The sequence below is a fragment of the Coregonus lavaretus genome (genome assembly GCF_964263955.1).
Source record: "Coregonus lavaretus genome assembly, chromosome: 27".
In the NCBI taxonomy this organism is placed as follows: Eukaryota; Metazoa; Chordata; class Actinopteri; order Salmoniformes; family Salmonidae; genus Coregonus; species Coregonus lavaretus.
This window is the reverse complement of record NC_140014.1, coordinates 15,434,989-15,453,620: the sequence shown is the minus strand read 5'-3', so window position 1 is coordinate 15,453,620 and position 18,632 is coordinate 15,434,989. Positions and strand designations below refer to the sequence as shown.

Below are 18,632 nucleotides of genomic sequence, written 5' to 3'. Positions count from 1 at the left end.
AACAATCTAGGCCTTACTTTTAACCAAATGTTGCAATTGCGATTTGACTTGTGATTTAAAGCAAAACACTTGGGTGAACTGTTGGAATCATGGAAATATAATTATTATTCAAATTCTATAATAGTGGGCACTTTGAAAACAGTGTTTGACATGACAACAAATGAAAATGCCAGGGAGGAGTTATTGTGACAGGGTAGGAACCAAAGTGTTGACAAGTGTTTCCTAGGGACCTTATAATCTTTGGCTACATTTAATGTTTTCTCATAGATACTTTATGCAGCTAACATATTCTTGCTTCGTGTATTCCTCTTTGATTTAGAACATTGGTGCCCAGGACGTCGATGTCGAACTTCTTTCTAGTAGACCACATCAAAAAAGTTTTCAAAATGTATGCACAAAGAATATATATTTAGGCAATTCACACCGTTACCATCGAGTCTGCTTAAAAATAATGAGGTCCACTGTTCTGAAGCACCGTATGCTTTGCTTACAGGTTAGCTTCTTTGTCGAATATTACTGCACAGACAAAATAAAAAATTAACTGCTTGATTGACATAAAATGGGACCAACCAAAGGCACTATAGTTGCTACATTTGTTTTCCAAATTGTAGCTACCATAGCAACCATCTGCAGTTAGTACGTTTACTTAGACCTGTAACAGACCTATAACAGAATATTATTTGTTGTTCCAGTGGTAGTTGTTTTTTTAATACGTTTTTTTTTTCTATGAAGTTGCGGTTAAGTTTTTAATGAGTGCGGGACCAAGCAGCAAGAAACTGAAAATCTACCACTTTCACAGTCAAAATGTGTGTGTCTGATCTGCCATTATAACGTAGCTCTGGCTAAGAAGGGAAATGTCGAGAGGCATTTCAAAACTGTTCACAAGAAATATGAGTGACTTTCCAGCTAAAAGTGAACTACGTGAGAGAACTTTTGGAACCTTATCGTGGAGGAAAAATATCCAAACATGAGAAAAGTTCCCATGTACTTGACAGCATTTTTTGTATCTACCTGCCTTTGCGAGTCAGCATTTTCAGACATGAAGATCATCAAGTCAAAATACCAGTCCAATCCAACAGATGATCACCTGGACACCTGCTTGAGGCTAGCAATCAGTAGCAACAATCCAGACTTTGCAAAGCATGCTGACAGCATGCAGTGCAAATCATCCAATCAATAAGGTGAAATGTTATTTAATATTGGCGGGGGGAGGGGAGGTGGGGGTAGACCGCGTTAGGAAGAGGGTGGAAAAAGTAGATCCTATGTAACTAAAGTCTGGGCACCCCTGATTTAGAAGATACTGTTGCACAAAAAACATGCAGATGTAGGTGTACACCATCACTGGTATTATCAGGCTGTATAGCTAGTTACGTTTGCTTTGACTCAGTACATATATTAGTTAGCTAGCAATTAGCATTAGCAGCTAACAAGAATTAGGCCCATTTTACTAAGAAAAGACAAACTAGCTGTTTGCAGATGTAAGAAACACTAACTAATAGTGTAATTATAGAACAGTAGTGGATTTATATTAAGAAGCAAAGTGAAAACAGCATCGTTGTCATCAACATTGTTTCATATGCTGCATTGACCATGCAGAGACTGAACGCAAGTGTCTCGTGGTAGAGAAACAACAAATGCACTCCTTGAGTGACAGGGGGCGGGGCTAGGTCTGTGTGGAAAGCGGCATGGAGAGAGAAAGAGCGGAGAGAGATGACTCACGTAGCGAAGTAAACTATAAAAATGGACGTTACACACGGCGTATCACATTTAACAAACCAAACATTCAAATACCTTTATACATTTTAGTCATTTTAGCAGACGCTCTTATCCTTTTTTTTTTTTTTCATACCTTTATATAAGGTAAAGTAAAAACCCAAACCGGTCCGTGCATCAATACCGGGTATATACCACCGGTATATCGTAAAATATGGTATACCGTCCAGCCCTATCACGAGGTGTCCTAAATATCTGTCGAATAGGTGGAACTCTTATGACAAAAGAAGCTTCATGCCTAGCTTTCGTTTTTACCCATAAGGGTAGGAATAAAATGTCTCTATTCTCTTATGACCAATTCTCTAGTCTGAGAGGCTTTGTGGATAGGGCCCTGGACTAGGCTGTAAAAGAACTGGGCTTGTAGCCAATGATAATGGTATTACAACTATAACCAGCCTAGTACAATAGAGTGCAATCATTCTGAAGTGCAGTCAAGCATGATTTTGCTTGAGTGTTGCAGTGCCATCAAATCTATAGACCAAGTATTAACATTGCATTGTTACCAATAAGACACACATCCAATTTGTTGACCTTTGCTGACCTCTACCTCTTCCCAAAGGTAAGTCAACTATCCAAATGACTAATACAAATGCAGATAAGAGAAAATTGTCCTTTCATATAACTTTCAATGTGATGGTTGGTTTTATGATGAAAAGGGTCATAACACCCTCATCATTAGGTTTCTCTGACATGCACTGTCAACTGTGGGACCTTATGTAGGCAGGTGTGTGCTTTTCCAAATCATGTCCAATCAATTGAATTTACCACAGGTGAACTCCAATCAAGTTGTAGAAACATCTCAAGGATGATCAATGGAAACACGATGCATCTGAGCTCAATTTTGAGTCTCATAGCAAAGGGTCTGAATACTTACGTAAATAATGTATTTCTGTTTTTAATATATTTGCAAAAATGTATATGTTTTTTTTCTTCTCTTTGTCATTATGGGGTATTGTGGGTAGATTGCTGAGGATTTTTTTTATGTAATCCATTTTAGAATAAGGCTGTAATGTAACAAAGTGTGGAAAAAGTCAAGGGGTCTGAATACTTTTCAAAGGCACTGTATAACGACATGTTTGATGTTTTATGTACAAGATGTATATTTGTATAGACTACACCTAATATAGAATAGAATAATTGAATTGAATTTCACTGATTTCAATTATATTTCCTTTAATGCAAATTCGAATTGCAATTCTGTATCCTGTTTACTACTTCAATTCAAAGTCAATTCAAATGCAATAATTCAATTCTGAATTGAGCCCAACCCTGACGCACACACGAACGCACACACACACACACACACACACACACAAAGACACACACACACACAATATCACACAAACACATGCTGATAATTTACAGTTGCCAATCTTGATAACTCCCTGCTCATTTGACGCCAGGTCCGCCCCCCTCTTCCATTCACTTCATCTCATTACACACTGCTGTCCTCCTGGCTGTCACTACAGGGCTCTGCCAAACCACTCTCTCTCACACACACTTGCATAATAAATGAACACAGAACACTTTGCAAGGACGTGCCCTCAGCTTGCTTCCACATCGTAGAAAATGCAGTTTCCATGTTGCGACTGTAGCGGACCTCTTTGTTCCTCATCCAGAGAGAAACACACAGGATGCTACCACAAAGTTTCTGCTGCGCAGCTGGTTGTCATTGAAGAAAGACACGTTGGCTATTATGAGCTAAAATAAAGACAAGCTCTTTGTTTTATTGAAGAGGCAGGGTGTAGCGTATTTGAACTGTTTAGGAAATATAAGGTTTGAGGGATCGCAATGTGCCATTCAGCTTTTAGGAGAGTGATTACATGCAAATTACAATGCACACCTATTTTTAACCTTACTCCTATGACGTATGTGGAATACTTACAACCCACTGGGCAAAAACTTGTTGACTCAATGTTGTTTCCACGTCAGTTCAACAAAATAATTCAACGTGGAAAACTGATTCGCAAAAAGTAATCAACATAAGGGAATTTCATATTTTTTTCATCCAACTTTTAAACTAAATCCAATGACATGGTGACATTTTTGGTTGATTTCACATTGAATTCACATTAGTTGACAACTCAACCAAATGTAAATCAAAACTAGATGTTGAACTGACGTCTGTGCCCAGTGGGAACTCTCTGTCAACCACTAGCCTATGTGCAGTCTCTGTGCAACCAGATAATTGATTGTACTGTACCAATGGTATACCAGGCATTTCCCATCACTTCTTCACATTGTGTTCAATAACCCAATTTTGCACACAAAAAACAGCATTTTTGTTGGCATCAATACTTGCATCTGCAAACTGTGAATCCTAACTACTGTGGCCTTTGACTCATCATCATACCTGACAATAGCACATCATACTATATGCATTTCCAGTATGCCAGCCGCAGCCCAAGTGATGTAACCTAATTCACAGATTCTATACACCCCACACAGGAATACATCTAGTCTTGCTGCTATTGCTCTGTGGCGAAACAAAAAAAATATACAGTGTACTAGTAGAGTATTATTGTCCCAGATAGTCTTGTTGAATACTTGACTTTTCTCACAGTGTCCTCAACACCCGATCATTACATAACATGTTTACCCAGGTTTCCTCCCAGCTCCTCACAGACAGAAACTGACTATTCAAACACGGCTGCCTGCCTCCCTTCCCTAGCTGAGCCGAGCTCTCCCTTCAAAGCCTGCAAGGCAACCGGGTACCCACCACTATTTCCACTGAGCATAGTCCACACAGACAGATAGCAGCAGCACATTGCATGTCTGCAGGCTGTTCACAGAAGTGTGTGAGATGAGATGCACTGTGAGAGATCAATTTCAGAGGTTCACATCTCACAAAAAATTGCTGTTTTTTGCCTGGAAAGTTCTCATCTCTCACTCTCCTCCTCCGGGACAAAGTTGTGCATGTATGCAGCAGCAACCAGAGAGAACACAGGTGTGTTTGTGAACAAAAGCATGTCAGGTGCACCACAGTGCAAAATCATTCCAATGAGAATCTTTCCAGGAAAGATGCTGGGGGAATTAATAATTGCAGGTAACTAAAAAGTAATGCATTATCTTTTCTACCAAAATCACCTATCAAAATTCTTAAACAGTGGATATTACATAAGACTGATCAGCCGTACAGCAAATTTATTTGGGAGTAAGATGCTGAGACCCACCCATTTCCCAACTGAACACTTCATCTATGGGTATGCTAAAATCACTGACTGTTCAAACACACCGAAATCCATGTTCTGCCAACATTGCTAATCCGACACCCTCATACTTTTCGAATAGGGTATAACTATGACATGAGGGGTAGATTATCAAAAATGATGTTACCTTCTTCAGAGCTGACATTCTAGGTAATTCCTCCTCAAATCCCGTTCACATGCTGAGGTTTCCAGCGAAGTTTAGAGGGTGCGCGCATTCCAAACTAGGCTCACTCTGGTCCTGATGCTGAGCCATCCGTACCTATTTGATATTCACATCGCGGTTCCCATGCGCTGCTGTCAAACACTTCTTCACATCTGGTTTAGTTTGCGCATGTCAATGGAGTTGATCTTACTGGATGCGACCAGAGGGGGAGCTGTTGTGTTGGAACCAAAAACAGTATGGTTTAGAAACTCTCTGATAGAAGTTGTACTGCCTGCCTCAGTGCCGCTGTCTGACATTGACTCTGATAGAAGTTGTACTGCCTGCCTCAGTCTGACATTGACTCCCTGTCAGACAGCGGCACTGAGGCAGGCAGTACAACTTCTATCAGAGAGTTTCTAAACCATACTGTTTTTGGTTCCATTGTCGTGTGGATAGCTAAGTGAGGTCTGTGCTCCAGCTTGCTTGTTTTTTTTTTTACAGGGAGTCAATGTCAGACAGCGGCACTGAGGCAGGCAGTACAACTTCTATCAGAGAGTTTCTAAACCATACTGTTTTTGGTTCCATTGTCGTGTGGATAGCTAAGTGAGGTCTGTGCTCCAGCTTGCTTGTTTTTTTTTTTCTGTAACCGCTGTGCACAGAATGATATTTGGCGAAATTATTTCAGTGGTAACGGAGCACGCTTAGTCAATGCAATGATGCAAATGATGGGGTGTCATTCCAGAAGTTCTTAAAAGCTGCAAAACACCCACTAGCAGGGTAGCTAGCTATGCTAACTAGCTATCTAGCTGGTAGCTTTAGCATTTATCACAGGTGTGTTTTAGCTAATGGTGCATTTGAGTTCGCTGCTCTGGCACCCCAATGGTGGAACAAGCTCCCTCACGACGCCAGGACAGCGGAGTCACTCACCACCTTCCGGAGGCATTTGAAACCCCACCTCTTTAAGGAATACCTGGGATAGGATAAAGTAATCCTTCTACCCCCCCAAAATTGTAAAGTGGTTATCCCACTGGCTATAGGGTGAACGCACCAATTGGTGAGTCGCTCTGGATAAGAGTGTCTGCTAAATGACGTAAATGTGCCCTTGAGCAAGGCACCTAACCCTAATTGCGCCTGTAAGTCGCTCTGGATAAGAGCGTCTGCTAAATGACTAAAATGTAAATGTAAATGTAGGAAAGAAGGTAAGTCCATTTCGCTTCTATCGTTGCTGAAACGTGAAACAGTTAACGCCAGACATAGCTAACGTTAGTTGGTTTTTACTAGTTTGTACTTAGCTAGCTATCCTGCTAGCATTGTAGCAAGGCAACTACTCACCTCGCGCAACTCACTGGGTGTCAAACTCAAGTGCCACCCAGACCTGTCAATCCCGCGTTTTTGTTACATCATTGGATACATTGTATTCCTTTTGTTGTTGTAAGCCTCTAATTTTACTCAAGTTTTAATGCTTACTGTCCATTTTACTTGTATCTATCAACTTCTATTGTGATGAAATTATTTCCATTTGTCCATTAGCTAAATTTTTATTTGAAGCCTATGGCTTGTACTTGACATGGACAGCAATGTGAAACAAAAGTTAAAGGTGCTACACAATATTTTAGCGGGTAAGTAATACTGTGAAACCCTATCATTCCACTATTAGCGCCAGATATATTATATATATTTTCAGACATTACAATGCAAAAATGCAAAAAAATTGTATGTGTAGCACCTTTAAGAATGTTAGTTAACTTTCTTTCAGTTTTCCAGTCTAAAGTTCTCCGGAGGCTGTACCATAACTCCCAAGCCTGCGAAAGAATCCAGCTCTCCACCCCCTGAGACCTCTATGAAACAAAAAGTAGGCCTAGAGGAGGAGGGCACGATCACTGGTAAGTAGAGTTTCATATGACATTATACAAGTTATTCTCAATTGAAATAAATATTGTTTCCAGAGCTGAGCGAAGTGAGACATCACCCGCTTTTTATTACTCCCAACTAAGTTGGTGTCACACTCAGGAAATTATATAGCTACAAACACCTCCAAACCAACTGCCAGAACTTACAGTATAGCTAATGTTCTTTCTTCCTCATTTGCTCTGTGTCTCAGGAGGTAGAGGGATAACACTGTCCTCAGCCCAGCCAGGCAGACGAGTGTACACAGTCCTAGCTCCCCCTGCAGATTACAAGACGGGTGCAGAGGGATCTGTCATGCTCTCAGCCAGCAGGCATAAATACTGTGGAGGACCCAGTTGGTAAGGGGGCTATAATCTTACATTTATGGACTGTCTGTGGGGACAGAGATGCGCTGTAAAGCAGGGGATTTACTATCGGGGCCTCTCCCTGGTTCGGCTCAGTGCTTAGTGTTACTATCACTCTCCTTGATTGTCTTTTCCAGTCCAGTTGTGGGGAAAAAGAATGGGTGCGTGCGCAGTCCTCTTTTTTTTTTCTCCTGTAGTCCACAATCATCTCCTTTGTCTTGATCACGTTGAGGGAGAGGTTGTTATCCTGGCACCACACGGCCAGGTCTCTGACCTCCTCCCTATAGGCTGTCTCATCGTTGTCTGTGATCAGGAAGTCCAGGATCCAGTTGCAGAGGGAGGTGTTTAGTCCCAGGGTCCTTAGCTTAGTGATGAGCTTTGAGGGCACTATGGTGTTGAACGCTGAGCTGTAGTCAATGAATAGCATTCTCACGTAGGTGTTCCTCTTGTCCAGGTGGGAAAGGGCAATGTGGCGTGCAATAGAGATTGCATCATCTGTGGATCTGTTGGGGCAGTATGCAAATTGGAGTGGGTCTAGGGTTTCTGGGATAATGGTGTTGATGTGAGCCATGACCAGCCTTTCAAAGCACTTCATGGCTACAGACGTGTGAGTGCTACGGGTCGGTAGTCATTTAGGCAGGTTATCTTAGTGTTCTTTGGCACAGGGACTATGGTGGTCTGCTTGAAACATGTTGGTATTACAGACTCAGTCAGGGACATGTTGAAAATGTCAGTGAAGACACTTGCCAGTTGGTCAGCGCATGCTCGGAGTACACGTCCTGGTAATCCGTCTGGCCCTGCGGCCTTGTGAATGTTGACCTGCTTAAAAGTCTTACTCACATCGGCTACGGAAAGCGTGATCACATAGTCATCCGGAACAGCTGATGCTCTCATCCATGCTGGATGAACAACCTGCTCTAAGCCGTCCTACACTACATTTACCCCAGTCCATCTCACTCACACGCCGTCTGCCTGCTGGAGAGGTAGAGGGTTTAGGCTACCTGACTGAAACTGATGAGATTAGTAGTTGCCACTAGAGAATAGCCTAAGGCAACACCTTAATCTGTACACTGAATGGGTTGTACTAGTATTTCCACTTTACTAGCACCCTGCAGCAATTGTGTTAATGAATTGGAAGACATAATGTTTTTCTAGCAACTCAAGAATTAATGACATCGAGGCATACTCAATTCAGCTATATTTGCCCGTTACAATGGTTTAGGCCGAGTCAGCAATTTAGGCCTATTAATACTTTCTCTTAAAGCTGCAATATGTAACTTTTTGGGTGACCTGACCAAATTCACATAGAAGTGTGAGTTATAGATCTGTCATTCTCATTGAAAGCAAGTCTAAGACGCGGTAGATCGGTTCTATGTGCGCTATTTCTATGCTTCCCGTTCTTAAGTTTTTTGTTTTTGCGTCTTTCGGTTTTGTACACCATCTTCACACAGCTGAAAATACAATATTTTTGTTTATTGAAAATATATTTCACAGCGGTTTAGATGGTACAATTATTCTCTACATTGCTTGTTTTGTCACATAAACTATTAGAATTTTAGTAACCAGGAAATGGCTGAGCGATTTCTACGTATTGCACCTTTAATGCTTGGCAATTAGATTTTTCTGACAAGCAACACTATTTTAGAAGTAGTAGAGGTTAGCAATTACAGGATAGGCCTAATCTTGTAGCAGTACACATGGAGTAGTAGAGTGGTTTGGAGTGGATGTTTGTGTCTGTGGCTCTGTGCTACGCTTGCAGGTACAGTAGGCCTACCGCTTTAAATATGTGTTGTTACCATGGAGAAAGTAAAGAGCACAATGACAACCTCATAGTCATGAAAATACATTACCATTTTTGTTACTTCAAAGTCCCTTAACATTTACCGTGGCAGATGTGTCTATTTTGAATAATAGCTTAAATATTTCCATGTAGAGCAGTTAAGCCTATACACATGATGCAGTTCTCTATTTTTAATTCAAATCTTAACAAGGAATGAAGTCATCATAAGTATTGCATATTTGCAAAGGCCCACTTATGGGAAAATCTCAATGCACAGTGCACACCAAAAACAAGTAAAGAGGCATGGAGAGAAGCTCAGCAATACTCAAGTGACGGAATAATGAATTTTAATCTGACACTGTAAGAGCAATGTTTACAGCTGTTAGGCTAGTTAATAACAACTCTACTGCATTGTATTTGGGCTCCCCAGCCCACTGGAGCTAGTATGTGAGTAGTTTTGGGCCTGTGTGTGTGTGTGTGCATGTCACAAGGAATTTGTTTCAAAAAGCCTAATTCCTTCAACCTCCCGCAAGGCCTTGGAGTTCTTAGAAAGTAAAAGTGTGACGTGAGGGACCAACTCAGCCAAGAATGATAGTGGTTTAGATTTACTCATTAGAGAGACCTTGGATGACCATACTATTCATCCCTCCTGTCAACATTACAATGTTGTTTCTAGATCACTAATAGACTTTGCCTACCTGACCACTAGAGGGAACAGTGTGACTCACATTCCTTAGATGACTGCAGTTCACCTGTTGCCTGTTTAAACATACCATTTTCTCATGACTAATACTATGCGTGCGTGTGAATGTACCACACGTCCGTCCTCATTCTACAGGACAGCCTGTCTTTGAGCCACTATTGATTGACTGGACCATGCTGAACCACATTTGCTGCATTAAGCATCTATTATGGAGCCCATGTCCGCTTAGCCCCATATCTGCCGCAGAATTCACATGTTGCCTCCAAAAGCAAATCGCTTCCTACATGCTTATTATGATTAGTTTTATGGAAATGCTGTGAATAATAATTTACCGGCTTTTTATTTGTGCTGTTTTCCTTTCACAGCTGAAAATGGATAAATAAGTCAACTTAAGATAATTAAAATGCAACTTTCTCTATCTCTGCACAGCTGCCCATATGGTAGCTGCTTCCCCTTCAGACTAATAAGCTATGGACGCTCTGCTGAAAGCCTAGAGAAAGAGTGTGGTGTGTGTGTGCCGCCAACCTAACAGTGTGTGCATGCATGCTCTGCGGTAGGGGTGCTGGAGTCTATAGACTGTGGTTGAGTTGCTGAATTCGAGACAGCCTCTCTACCTACACAGCCTCTCTACCTACCAGTTACCCTGGGGAAAACCTCCACTCTCTGCTGTGTGTGGGCAGGCCCCACCTTTACCACAGTGGATAGGGATCAGGCGATTCAGTCAGCTTTGACCACTGTGCTCTGTGATCCTGGACAGTGGACATTCACCCATCCTGGAGCGTCGATCCAGCCCCTCAGCTACAGAGAGGTCTGTAGGCAGGGTCATCCAAGGGGTGCTGCTTGGCTGAATTAGCTTGATCTGCTACCAAATAAACAAAGTCTTGTGTCAAAGGCCGGGTAGACATGGTGTTGAAGGTGGCGGATTCCAAGTGCTATGAAATTGATACTTTTGATGAATATGGATCACAGGGACTTACCATAGCACAGTACTACAGCCAAATGGGATGCTTGCCTTAAAGGCCCAGGGCAGTCAAAATGTTTTTCCTGTGTTTTGTATCATATTGTACAACAGCTGATGAAACTAACATGGTAACAGTGTGAAATCAATGTTATTTCTTGATAGTTGCTGGTTGAAAATGCAATCTACACAGGACCTTCTAATCAGCAGGTTTGCATGGGCATGAGTTTCTGCTTGCCTGGGGAATTAGTTAATAGACCAATAACAAAGAGAGTTCCAAACTTCTAGTTTTCAGTTTTCCCCTCCCCACTCAGACCACTCCCAGACAGTCCTAGCTAAATTCTGCTTGAGAAATCGTTTTTTTGCTAATGTGACGAGGTGTGAATGAAGGAGTCAGGCGCAGGAGGTAAAACACCGAAGTCCAGAGTTTATTCCGTTTACATAAATAAAACGCACCCAGCGTCAAAACGAAACTGTCACAAGGGAAATATTCCACCTTGGCAATAACAAATGGAAGACTAGCTCAACCGAGCTACTCGCTCTCACAATGAAACAATCACTCACAAAGACAAGGGGACAGAGGGAACACTTAAATATATTCTAATTAGGGAAATGAGCACCAGGTGTGTGTGATTGACAAGACAAGACATGACAAGTGGAGTGATGAGAATGGGATCGGCAGTAGCTAGTAAGCCGGTGACGACGAACGCCGAAACCTGCCCGAACAAGGAGGGGAAGGCAGCCTCGGCGGAAGTCGTGACAGTTAAAAAGTTATTTTTGTCCATTTTAATGGAAAAACTATTACAGTAAGATACGTAATTGTTACCTAGAATGGATTTGATATTGATATAAAACGGCTGCATTGGAATCCGCAATATGGGGAAACAGCGCCATGGCCGTTGTTATTGTTTTTGTTGGCGAAGCAGAGTTGGGAGTGTCGTGCATTGTAGTTCAACAAATTGCGCTACATATGCAGCTGCATGCGATGATGTCAGAGGGGAAAAACTGTGTTTGTTGTTTGCAGTAACTTCTTTGTTGTTCTAATATCGCAAAAGGACGTGGCAGTTTTACAATTGAGGATTCCAGCTTTAAGGGATTAGACACTAGTTTGTGAAAGTCATGAAAGTTAACAAGCTCTCACTTTTCCTTGTTGCCTTCAGATGAGAACACTCATGAGTCCAACAAAGATGGAGAGGGAGAAGGAGAGGTAGAAGAAGACAACGACGGAGGAAGTAATAATAATAATAATAATAGGAACTACAGCTCCAGGAGGTGAGACAGTGGTGGACGGAGCGGCCCAGGGTACAGACTCTAATCCTGGGGATACAACCATGCCTCCGACCCCCATGGAGGAAGGAGTGTGGCTCAGCAAGAAGAGGAGGAAGCTGAAGAGGAAACATCACAAACAGAAGCTCTTGTCTCTGGGTCTGGTGCCCCATGCTGCAGCTCTGGAGTTCACCTACGAGAGAGGGGGGGGGGGAGAAGAAGAAGAAGAAGAATAGGAGGAGGAAGAGATGAGGCAGAGAAGAGCAGCTGAAGTGATAGACTTCCTCAGGACCACACAAGAGATCTGATCGTGAGTGTGTCATACCAGGCCTGGCTGCTAATCAACCCAGATAATCAATCAACCCAGATACAGTCACATATAGCCTAGGCTGTGTTTCAGTCTTCCTAAGAGCTGGCCAAAAGTGTTGAAGCATAGTTAATTTTATAGCTTTCGGATTGGCAGAAAATTAATAATTTGAACAGCACTGTGCAGAGCATGACTCAAATTGAAAGTGAAAGTACAGCTCATTAATCACTAGCCTATAACAAAAACTTGAGGACCTTGAGAGATTTAGGAATAGAGGTGCATTGAGGTGCAGAGGTGCATTGAGGTGCAGAGGTGCATTGAGGTGCAGAGGTGCATTGAGGTGCAGAGGTGCATTGAGGTGCATTGAGGTGTAGAGGTGCATTGAGGTGTAGAGGTGCATTGAGGTGATTGGATTTACTTCATCATGCTCAAGCGTAATGGACAGGCTCAGTCATCTGGTCTGTCATAATCCCTCCATGACTTGCCTCTGGAGGACCAGACAGTCAGTCAGTCCAAAGAATCCCATTGGTTCCAGGGTTGAAGGTTTCTCTGTTGGTGAATTACTGTGGAAGGATAATAAGAAAGACCTCTAGAAATGTCCACTGTAATTCAGTTAAAGGGGCCAGATGCTCCTCTCCCTAATATGCACCTCAGTCTAGAGATAGACCAGGTGATTGGACACAGGCCCATTCAGCAACGGAGTTTATAATGGTTGGTGGAGTAAGAGTATCTCCTACTCTTTCCTCACACTCTCCAGGCTCATCGCCTGCAAGCAGGCTCCTCTGTGGTAGTGGAGGGCCTTCTGAGCCTGTCCACTGGAACATTCCCCCCTGCTGTTTTGGCCCAGCTCCACACCCTCAAGCTCCTGGTGCAGCAACAGGACACAGCAAGGATGGCCAAGGCTCTGCAGGAGCTCCAGAACAGCTCTATCATGTCTCCTGGTGAGTAGTCTTATCTGGTTTTACCTCACCTGGATTAACCTAATCTTTGTCTGAGCTCGCCATTCACGTACACATGCATACAGTCACCGGTCAGTATCGTCCCTCACCTGTCAATACCTGTCTTTACATACCAGACCACACCTGTCCATACTATCCCTTACTCATACATGCTCTCACCTATCCAAACACTAAGCCGTTTGAAAATCACCAGGAGACCACACTTTGTACAGGTCTGGAAATTGTGAATGAGATGGCCTCAGGTGTGTATTTGGGTCAGTTCAAATCTGTCTGACTAATAGTAGGTTGTCCACCCACTCATGAAATTTCACTTCCTTATGTTATAAAGTAAATTTTACGAAGACAAATATGATTTTTCATGTTCTGAATCGTTCAGTGGAGTCTTTCTCTAACATATCCTTAACATTATATTCAAAAAGTTGGATTTCGTAACTTAATACGTCCGATAATAAGCACCGAGCTCTGTTGACATACAGTAGCGGCGACGTTTTCTCGCAGCGACTTTATATCTTACCTCGATATAGTTTTATGTCCTCCGGATTCGAGAAGAAAGGTGACGAGTTCAACGGTGAGACTGTCAGTTTGCCTCAATTCTCGCACAGCATTCAGCCTAGCTGACGCGATTCTATTTAGCTGATTTTTGAAAGAAAGAAAATGTCTGGCCTCCTTAATTTTGGCTATCCAACAAGGGTAAAAACGCCAATAATTTTTGAACAGATTATGATAAAGACATGAGGTTTGGACCATTGGTTTTCTTAGAGGAGCATCTACATTTTACCCATTGGTCAAAATATGCGTTTTTGATTGGACACCCTACTAATAGTGATGTGAGGGAAAATCGATAAAGTTACATATCGCAATATTATTTTTGGCGATATTGTATTGTTTTTTTTGGCCAATTAGCGCTACCTGCAGCTAGTCGGCTGTACCTGAGCCAACATGTTTACATAATAATAATTATAATTATAATAATAATATGCCATTTAGCAGACACTTTTATCCAAAGCGACTTAGTCATGTGTGCATACATTTTTACGTATGGTTGGTCCCGGGGATCGAACCCACTACCCTGGCGTTACAAGCGCCATGCTCTACCAATTGAGCTACAGAGGACTATGTAGGGAATAGGGTGACATTTGGGACGCAGAAACAGGTTTGGGGTCAATTCCATTTAAATTCCATTCAATTCAGAAAGTAAAACAAATTCTAATTCCAATTCCACATGTTCTACATTGAAAAGCATTGAAGAGAATTGGAATTACAGAGTACTTCCTGAATTTACTGGAATTGAAATGGAATTGACCCCCAACATCACTTTTATTTCCATGACTGATCAAAACTCAGTGGTCATGGTCTCTCTGCAGCGGACCAATATGTTTGGAACATGAAATAGCAATAAAATCGCGGCATCGAATCGCAATGCATATAGAATTGTGAGAATCACAATACATATTGTATTGGCACCTAAGTATTGTGATAATATTGTATCAGGAGGTCCCTGGCAATTCCCAGTCCTACTGACTAATAGGATCAGTGGATACCTGGCTGTCCCTGGTGCAGAGTGTACTACTCTGGTGTATTATATGACTGTTCTGTCCAGGGGATTCAGGGCATGGTTGAGCAGGTGGCTATAGTGACACACATCTCTCCGTTCTCATCGCTAAGGCAACGCTGAGGAGGAAAACAGGCTCCAGTCCAAACCAGTGATCAGTTCCAACAATAGACTCTGAATAGACTCAAACCACACAGCATATTCTTGCTGGTCCCTCCACCTGCTCCCCAGATGTGGACACGCTTTGTGGATTTCCCTGAAACTTAATTAGTCATTAAAGGGGAAATAAAAAAGTATGTTAAAACAAATCTATTCCCACCTGTGTATTGTGTCAGAGCGGCAACATATTCCCCCATATTATTTTTTGCTAAAAGCACATTTCCATTAAACGGAATGTCAAACAATGGGGTATGATAAATGCTTTACTTTGTTTTAGGTGGCAAATGCAAAGTGGGATATTCATCTAGCTAAACACAAATGGAAATGGCCACCAGTGGAATAAAGCCAGCTGCTTCTGGCCACCCATGCTTGAGCCCAGTAAGCCTGCTGTGTGCTGTTGGTTTAGCCTGTTTTAAAGTCCTTAAAGTCTTTTTACAGTTCACTGCAGCTTCTCTTCAGCACTGAGAGAGAGGAGGAATCAATTCACCATGGGGCAGCGCTAAAGAATATCCCACAGCTTATATTTCACTGTTTCACCCAACACCTCTCGCTCAGGGATGACGTCTGCTGCCTGCCTGCTGGCAGTTTTATTTGATGACTTTCATGCACCGGCTGAATGGAATCTCCTTTGAATTTTTGCTTGAACGAAACAGTCAGATGAAAGCCATATCGCAGGGGGAAAGGGAAGCTGTTAGGAAACAGTGAGGTACTGTAGGTGACAGGAGTACACTGGCAGTACAATACTGGACTTAGCCTAGGATAATTTGTTTACTTGTCCTCACCACTATGGAGCAGCAATAATGACCTCATTAAATAACTAACTAACTAATTGTAATGTAACATTTGTCTCTTGTCTTTCCAGATGATGACACTGCAGTTGTGTCACTGTTTCAATACTGGATCACAGACATTCCGCCCATGCAGAGAGACTGGAAAACAGGCCAACCTACAACACAACCTTCCTAGTCGAGCCAACCAACAACGCAGCCTTAGACTTTCCTAGATGTTCAGGGTTTTAAACAATACTGCTGATGGAAAACGTATCTGACTTAATTCATTGTGAGCCCATGTAACGGAGTTAAGAACATACCGTAAGCTCACTCCACAGCTAGCTTGAAATGTCGCGGACGGAGCCATCCAATTGGTACCTTTTGGGTAGCTCAAACCGTTGGAATGTTGTCAAGGAGGGCGGTCACGTGTGTTAGCAAAGCAGAGGTCCCGAGTTCGAGCCAGGTACGAGCTGAATCAGGGGGAAGTGATACTCGCTAAGCAAGCAACGTGATATCTGTAACACCAACAACCATGAACAGTAAAGCTGTGAACTGTTTGAGAAGACTACTGTCTTGATAATGCCACTATTGAGTTACTGTTCAAGTTGTTTCAACAGCATGTTTAATAATTTTTTTTTAAAGAAAATTATTTTGGACATATTTATTTTAATGCACACTCGTGAAGCTGTTCATTATGACTTGATATACATGGAAATGTCTGTGTGCGTATTAAAATGTTTGTTTTGATAAATATTTTGTATTTATTTGTATTGTTCACCTGATATACAGTACGACATTACACCCTAATTACTTAATTGACAGGCTGTTGGATCATTATACCTTCTATGAGTAAGCATGATAATGCCACTATTGAGTTACTGTTAAAGTTGTTTCATATGACAGCATGGATACCTAATGGGAGTAGCATCACACAGCGTCCTCCTTCCAAATTACAAGAGACGGAAATGCCAAGTTTGGCCCAATTATTGGCTTTGTTGTTGGTTTGTTGATATGACATTTGGACCAACTTGATAGCTCACCAATTACTGTACAGTGTAGTCTTCACAATCCATGTTAAATAAGGTCAGAACCTACACCTTTTGAATAAGCTAACTGGGCGACAATTTACTTCACTTATCAAGTCAAGGTACACATATGACGTCAGAACATAGGGCCAGGAGTGTTTCCTGACCAGGAGAACACTGAGCCCTAGCAACAGGCTATTGTTGCTGATCAGATCGCATGGTCAGGAAAAACTCCTGGCCCGAGGGACAAACACAAAGGCCACCCTAAATCTACATGTGTTCAGTCTCCATCCACACACAATGTTACGGACATTCTGTTTGTGAGTGAAGTTCAGTTGATAATCACCTATTGTCACAGAGCCAACAGCTTATCCACTAACAACACAGCATCTGACTTTAGCACTGAACATCCCAATCTAATACAATTGGTGGTAGCGTGTGTGTGACAGGAGGGGATGAAGGGAATTAGTTTGGTTTGTGGTTGCCCAGCATTCAATAGTATATTTACACTAGATTAAGAGGAATTGATTTCATTCTGGTGCTCAGATGCTGATTTAAAACTGAGTGGCTTTATGAGATCAGGAATAGCCCAGACTGGATCAGTAGCTACCTACCACAGCAGTAGTGAATGATTAACACAAGGGCCACCATCTGTGGCGCCTATTCATAGGAGATCCACCAGGTTTGTGGTGTCTGGTTCATGCTTATAGTCCCATTCTGGAGTCATTAGCCAGAGGGGACGATGAGGTCAAACACAACATTGCCATTATGCTGTAATAACAGCTAGTGTTAGCAGCAAACCATTAGCAAATTTTTTCTGGTGGTGCTGCTAAAATTCGGACTTTTATTTCAGGCTGGCTTGTCATCTTTTGGGGTGATGTGACATGGATGGGTTATCGTAACCCCTCTTAAATACTTTTGTAAGTTACAAGCAACTCAGATTCAGACATGTCATCTTTTGGGGTGACAATCTACTTGGTCTAACCTTGGGGATGGTATGCTCTGAAAGATCAGTGGCCTAGTTGAGTGAGTGTGAACACGGGTCAGAGGTTCCTTCCCTCCTTGTCCACTGAGGGGGATGTTATCAACCTATCAACCTTCTCTTTGTTATTGAGGGTTCAACTCACAACTAATGATAGTCATCACAATCACTCTAACCTTGGGAAGGGGAGAGTAGCTAACCAACTGGTGTCCATGTGTCCAAATTCCCATCCTAGTGACCATACATCATTACTCAGTGGTTAAAGTACTTAAGTTAAAATACTTTAGAGTACCACTTAAGTAGTTTTTGGGGCGTATCTGTATTTTACTATTGATATTTTTGACAACTTTTACTTCACTACATTCCTAAAGAAATAATGTACTTTTTACTCCATACCTTTTCCATGACACCCAAAAGTACTCTTTACATATTAGGAAGGTGTTCTTAATGTTTTGTACACTCATTGGAAAAACCATCCAGGACATCTACTTAAATGCTGGCTGAGGAAGGGCCGGAATATAATCAAGGACACCACACACCCCCGCCATGAGCTGTTCACTCCCTTACCGTCAGGCAGACTGTATCGGAGCATGAGGTCTGATACCAACAGGCTCAGACAGTTTGTATGTACAAGCCATCAGACTGCTGAACACATGAACTGGACTGACCACCTGCTCTGACTCTCCGCACCTTAGCACACATGCACTCATGCATACACCCTCACAGACCACAGGAGGTTGGTGGCACCTTAACTGGGGTGGACGGGCTCGTGGTAATGGCTGGAGCGGAATCAGG

The 18,632-nt window shown here is 42.2% G+C and overlaps 1 protein-coding gene and 1 pseudogene across 2 annotated transcripts in view; one reads left to right on the top strand and one right to left on the bottom strand.

Moving 5' to 3' along the window:
- Window positions 1-5,133, bottom strand: part of LOC311103169 (disks large-associated protein 2-like) — a 307,883-nt gene extending 302,750 nt beyond the window's left edge. The window contains exon 1 of the mRNA XM_084144717.1: window positions 5,110-5,133. Coding sequence (XP_084000843.1) covers window positions 5,110-5,127 — 18 coding nt within the window. The 5' untranslated portion in view covers window positions 5,128-5,133. The remainder of the gene's footprint in view (window positions 1-5,109) is intronic.
- Window positions 5,134-11,693: 6,560 nt separating this feature from the next.
- On the top strand, window positions 11,694-16,439 carry LOC311102608 (annotated as a pseudogene). The gene is made up of 4 exons (XR_014615774.1): window positions 11,694-11,715; window positions 12,072-12,399; window positions 13,148-13,331; window positions 15,923-16,439. The product of XR_014615774.1 is annotated as an uncharacterized misc_RNA (transcript).
- Window positions 16,440-18,632: the final 2,193 nt, after the last annotated feature.